The sequence below is a fragment of the Lissotriton helveticus genome, chromosome 3_1 (assembly GCF_964261635.1).
Source record: "Lissotriton helveticus chromosome 3_1, aLisHel1.1, whole genome shotgun sequence".
Classification (NCBI taxonomy): domain Eukaryota; kingdom Metazoa; phylum Chordata; class Amphibia; order Caudata; family Salamandridae; genus Lissotriton; species Lissotriton helveticus.
Window position 1 is genome coordinate 1,874,629,121 of NC_136061.1, and position 6,000 is coordinate 1,874,635,120.

General features: G+C 43.2%; 1 protein-coding gene across 1 annotated transcript in view; it reads left to right on the forward strand.

Moving 5' to 3' along the window:
- Nucleotides 1-2,401, forward strand: part of LRP5 (LDL receptor related protein 5) — a 412,593-nt gene extending 410,192 nt beyond the window's left edge. Inside the window, exons 22-23 of the mRNA XM_078682857.1 lie at nt 669-766; nt 1,664-2,401. Of these exons, the coding sequence (XP_078538983.1) occupies nt 669-766; nt 1,664-1,925 (360 nt within the window). The 3' untranslated portion in view covers nt 1,926-2,401. The remainder of the gene's footprint in view (nt 1-668; nt 767-1,663) is intronic.
- The last annotated feature ends 3,599 nt before the right edge of the window (nt 2,402-6,000 follow it).

Sequence of the window (6,000 nt, forward strand, 5' to 3'; positions counted from 1 at the left end):
AGGATTGCATATGTCTCATTTCCGGCCACAGCCCTACATGGTGACAAGTGACCACACCCACGTACTCTCCGTTCTTCACCACTGATAGCACACAGGAATTACGTTTTTTATGTAGGATCCACCAGCCCCAATACATCTTGGTTTTGCTATTGAGGTTTAAGCTAATTCATTTAACGGATGTGTTGAATTTGATGGGTCATTTGTGGGACAACTTAGTAGACCTATTATGAACAATAGAAGACGTCGAGTGGGCTTGGTGCAGCCCCTGGATTATGATTGAATGGTTTTCTTGCTTGTTTGAGATGAAGTGGAACAATCATGTTTAACCTTAAGATCCAGACTGATGCACCAGGCAAAAAAAAAAATTCTCACACAGTACTTGACTACATGTCCAGTGAAGCAATTTATATAAAAGCGAGAGGCTGGTATTATAAAGCCAGTGCATGTTAAACCATCTCAGCTAGCTGCTCTTGGGTAAGATTTGCTCAAAAAGAGCTTACATTCACACTCCGCATCTGCAGAAGACAACATTTGGGGTGGATTGGACTGAGATAGAAGAGATGGGGAGAGAGTTTGATGTTTAGGTCCCAGTATCTCCTCTCATGTTTCCCTCCGCCCTCCTCTCCTCAGACTTCTAAAGACTCACTTAAAACGAACTTTTTTCACAGATCCTGAATCCGCCTCCATCCCCAGCAACTGATCGGTCACTATACAACACTGAGATGTTTTACTCTTCTAACAGTCCTTCAACAATAAGATCTTACAGGTAAGGGGCCATTTGCACAATTGCGGCCTGTCTTTCTGTTCCGCTTTAAACCTTTTGTTTTAATCACTACTAAGGATTGGGGTTTCTAGCTAATTATATTATTTTATATTAACTTGTCCTCCCAAGGCTTTCCTATGCTTTTCTGTTGCAGGAAGAACTTCACAGGGAAAAGACTTAGGCCTTGTTATTGAATGGCTTTTCAATTCCGATGAGGTAGAAACAGTAGTCATTGGCCCCATCGGAATTATGAGACCCATGGGAACACCTTAGATCTGTTTTGTTTTTACGAGGGTTTCAGTTGCTGAAAACGAATCCATGCTAACTACCCAGCACTTAACGACCCAGAGTCCCCAGCACCATTGGTATCCCCAGGCAAAGGACAGACTTCATGCCAAATTTGGGCCACTCGTAATGAGAGCTTCACGGTTTAAAAAACAGACCCACTGGATGTCCCCGCTCCCTCCCCCTCAGATCTCGCTGCATGCTTATTGTATTTTAAGTAAAATATCTCAGAAAATATACTAAACTAAACACTCCCCTCTTCCATTCGTAGAATTGCTTATTCAGACTTGCCCTAACATTGGGTGAGAGTTGGCAATGTGCTGGTATGGTCTCTTTCGGACCATTTCTTCTAAGAGTAGTCATACATGACGTCCTGCTATGGCGAATGTGGCATCAGGGAATTTTGAATCATGTTTTTAAAACTGTAAGAGCGCCCACAAAAATAGAATGGCATTTGAGAGTTTGAGGGAAAAGGTAATTCCAGCCTAAAAAAGAAATCAAGCAAGCCGTTTCCTTTTGGCTTACTGAAAAGTTTTTACCATTTTTGTTTTTATTTACCAATGCTTTAAAGATAATGAAAGAGTCTAGACTAAAATGTTTACTGTTGAATTCCAGGCCTTACATTATCCGTGGTATGGCTCCACCTACGACACCATGCAGCACAGACGTGTGTGACAGTGACTACACTACGAGTAGATGGAAGTCCAACAAGTACTACATGGATTTAAATTCTGACTCTGACCCATACCCACCTCCCCCGACCCCTAGGAGCCAATACATGTCTGCAGAGGAGAGCTGTCCCCCATCTCCTGCCACAGAGCGGAGCTACTTCCACCTCTATCCTCCCCCGCCGTCACCGTGCACGGACTCGTCATGACCCCCGTTTCACAACCTTTGAGAAGGAACTTGTCATTTTTTGTAAATATTTTTAAATATGAACAAAGGAAAAATATATTTTATGAATGAAACGATGAAGCGGGACGTGATTTCAAAATAAATGTGAATAAAAATGGGTTGGGTGGGACTGTGAAAATTTGTACAGTGGAAAAATATTTATAAAATTTGATCATTTTTGTAATTTAATTCCAGTTTTTAATGTGCCATAATTGCCTTCAAATTGAACGTACAAAATTGAGCCTTTTATGTTTTTCGTTTTGTTTTCCAACTCACTCTGCAAAGCCTTTTAGGCATGCCCTGCCTTTGTAGGTTTTTCATGTTTTGTAAGGTGAAGAAAAATGTTCAAAAGACTCTGGTGCCTGTAATTGCAATGTTAAATTAAGAATGGCATTGAAAGAGAAACAAATGAAGTCAACGAAAACAACATTTTCATAAAAAAGTTATTTTCTTTTTAAACCTGTGAACTTTTTTTGTCTTATTTGTTCTGCATGTCTAACCTTCAGCTCCTCTCTGTTTTAAGGTGAATCATTGGAATGCTGATATGTTCACAAGTGCGCATAAACAACTAGCATCTCATTTCTGATTTTAGCTTTTGTCAGTTACCCATGAAACATGTGACAAGTTGTGCACTAGGTGATTGGCCCCTGGAACCACAAGCAAATTTGGTGAGGCTCTGTCATGTTTGCAGCAGTCCTTTCAGGGCAGAAAACCTGTCAATTTGGGAGGTGACATGTCCTTTGCATACTCTAAAACAAATGTTTTGGTTAAAGAGACGACAGGTAGCTCTAGATCCATGTCTAATGGCGGGGAAAGAAAGGAACTGACTTCAGCATGTGGGAGTGGTGGCCTTTTAGGAGTTACGTACGTCATTTCTGGAGCAGAACGTATCGTGACATGCAGAGGTACTGGAGAAAAGATTCTCAGTGAAACATATTAGTGTCCATAAATGGGCTGTGCTTGCATTTATTTGAAACCAGATCTTGACCGGTCAGAAAAGGCCTGTCTCCTTTTTAGGTTTGACGTCTACTGGCCTTGCTCCATTCATGGCAAACATATTGTCTTCAATATATACTCTCTACATTCAGAACGGGTCTTTGGGCCAGCCTCCTGTACCCATTAGACTTCTTAGCTTTGAAACCCTAAGCCATTGGATTGAGACCTTGTCAATCATGTCTTATTTTAATCTCACCTTGTTTGTATTGGCTGTTTTCATGCGTCCTTCCACCTCCAGTGCAATTCATGACAGACTACTTTACACCTGAAATGTTCACTATCATTACACATGTCTGCATTCTTTGTCATCCATGCATTGTCCTTTTAATAGTCTTCCACTGCAGCGGCCAATTGTATTGCTTTTGTCCTCGCACAAGTAAGCCTTTCAAATGTATTGGCTTTGCCATTGTTCATTTTATCACGTGATCCTCCTCGCCCAGATTTCTGTCGACGTTCTTCTCCAGCCCAAGCCTGTGCCTGAGCTTTCTTTCGTTTTGTTAGAACAGATCTCTGCGGAGCAGTGATTTGTTTTGCGTACAATTTTGTGTGTACCCGGGGTCTTGCTCTTTTTGCAGCCACCTCGAGTTTAATTAACAGAACAAGAAGACATTTGACTTGGAATGAAAGTCATCCCTTCTGGGGGATCATCTGTGTGGGAGAATGTGGCCCAGGGCGCCCATGCGTGTTTGACAGGACCTAAGAGCGACACATGATCGGCTTTGGAACATGTGCTGCCGGCACAACTGCTACCCCCAGCTCAGGGAGGCCTCTTCACACCCTCACAGCAAGGGTTAATGGTGTTCCTATGGAGGGGTCTGAGAGGAACTATGCAGGGGCTCGGATCCCGAACCCAACCTAACAAAATGTCTCTCTGACGCCACTAGAGCTTAAGTGGGTTCGATTTTTAAGCAGTGAAAGGGTAGTGAGTTATGGATCTAGTGCCATATGTATCATAGTTCCGTTTTGCGAATTCTAAATAGCGATTTTTAAGGAATCGCTATTTAGAATTCGCAAAACGGTATGTATGTAAAAAATCGCTTCATTTTAGCGATTCCTTAACATTCCTAATTTGCGATTAGCAATTTGCTAATCACAAATTAGGAATATTTTCAAGGGTGCAGGGGTGTCTCAAGAACACCCTGCTGCACCCCTGAAAAAGACATGTGGGGGCATATGGCGCACATACATGTATGAGCGTCATATGGCACCTTTGGGTTTTTTGAAAATTGCTCTTTTAAAAGAATTCGCAACTTACCACCAACTTGAAGTTGGTGGTAATTTGCGAATCCTTATGGGCATTTTTGCATTATTTTTTCTTTGATACATTGCATTTAAGGAATCGCAAAATTTGCGATTCCTTAAGTGCAATCGCAAAATGAGGAATAGCAAATTTTGCGATTCCTTATTTTGCAGCAAAAATGTTACATACATACCATTTAGCAAATTAGCATTCGCAAAGGCTTTGCGAATGCTAATTAGCTTGATACATATGGCCCCTAATGACATACTCGTTAAACTCCTGCTTTGGGTCCCAGGGCAGCCAAGCGTACCTGCACATGCAAACATTCGTAATATCAAGACAGGCGCGAGGCGGGGGCATATAGAAGAGAGGGAGCTCACGCCTGTGCTAAAAATATAGAACGCCGCTGCATTTTTCTCCTGCTAAAACCCCCTTGTTTATCATCCTCGGCTCCCACTGCAACCAGCGGTGCTAACAGATGCAGCAGCTTCACCCACTTCTGCAAACATAAATGAAGCCCCATGCCATGTCATCTTTACCAGGGTCACATAGACTTGCATTTTGATTTGTTATAGGCGCTCCAGCGATTGTGTGGGGCTGCGTGAGCAACCATTGCAAGTTGTGGGTGCCTAATCGGTTTGTAAGGGGTTAATGACCTCTACTTTTCAAGTTGTCACCTGCAGTGATCATCTAGAAGGCACTAAGGCAGTGGCAGCGCGTAGAAAGTGATCAAGGCGCTAGATCGTGGCACAGTGGAGCCCCGGGCCTGCTGCCCTGCATCCCCTAGTGCACGTCTTGAAGGTTTTTATGAACAGGTGTGTTCTTGAGTGCATTGTGTGCACGTTAAGGTCAGCCTGGGAACCTCAAGTTTCAGAGACCTAAGAAAGCTGTGTGTGTGTGTGTCCACCTGCGCGCGCCCTCGCTGACTTCCAGGGTCTTGGCTTTAGCTCAGTACAATCCCTGCAGCCATTAGTCCGTTCGCGGCAGATGCTGTAAACATGTGCTAGGCCCAGCGACTTCTGGGGCTGGGGGAGCAGCACTGTTGACTTGAAATGCCCTGGCGGGGGCCGGGCCTGCGTTGGGGGGAGGGGGGGCCTGGGCAGAAGCCTTCTTGAAAGTGAAGCCTTGTGATAAGCTTGCTGTTTTTGTGTAACCGAGACACATGAGAAAAGGATTGAATTCGGTTGCAGCTGGGTATTTGTTCTGAACAGCTGCTAAATCGCTAATGTTGAGCTAGCTATCAGTCATACTCAGTAAGAGCGAAGCCCCAGAGCAGAGCTTAGTTTATGCGTTTCAGATGCACTGCTTGCTCGTGTTTCCTTGGGCAGGAACGGCCTGTGCAGGCTGCGGCTTCCAGCGTTTGTTTACTTGCAGTGTTTTCTCGATCAGAACGTAAATCAAATGTATCCAGGCTATTGATTTAATTCTAGGAAGACTCTTCCGGTTACTGTGGCTTCTTTTGCTTTCCGTCAGTTTTCGTACGTTGTTAATGTCGTCTTTCTCCTATGTAAAACAAATCTTGTATTTGTAGTGTGTGGAAACAGTGCCATCACGTGGTTAGGATCGGAACTTGTGCCAAACTTAGTATTGAAATTTTATTTGAGATGTATTTTTTATTTTAACAGATTTTATTAAGCTTTGTATCGAAAATGGTACTTCGACGATTCGGATACACATTGGAGGATACACTCAAAAAAGAAGTACATATCAAAATAAGAAATTAAATCCGAGTGAAGGTGGGGAGAGAGTGAGTAATGCAAGTCTGCCAGGATCCTGCATCTTGACACAAAAATACAAGCCCCAACATGCTTTCTAAAATGAG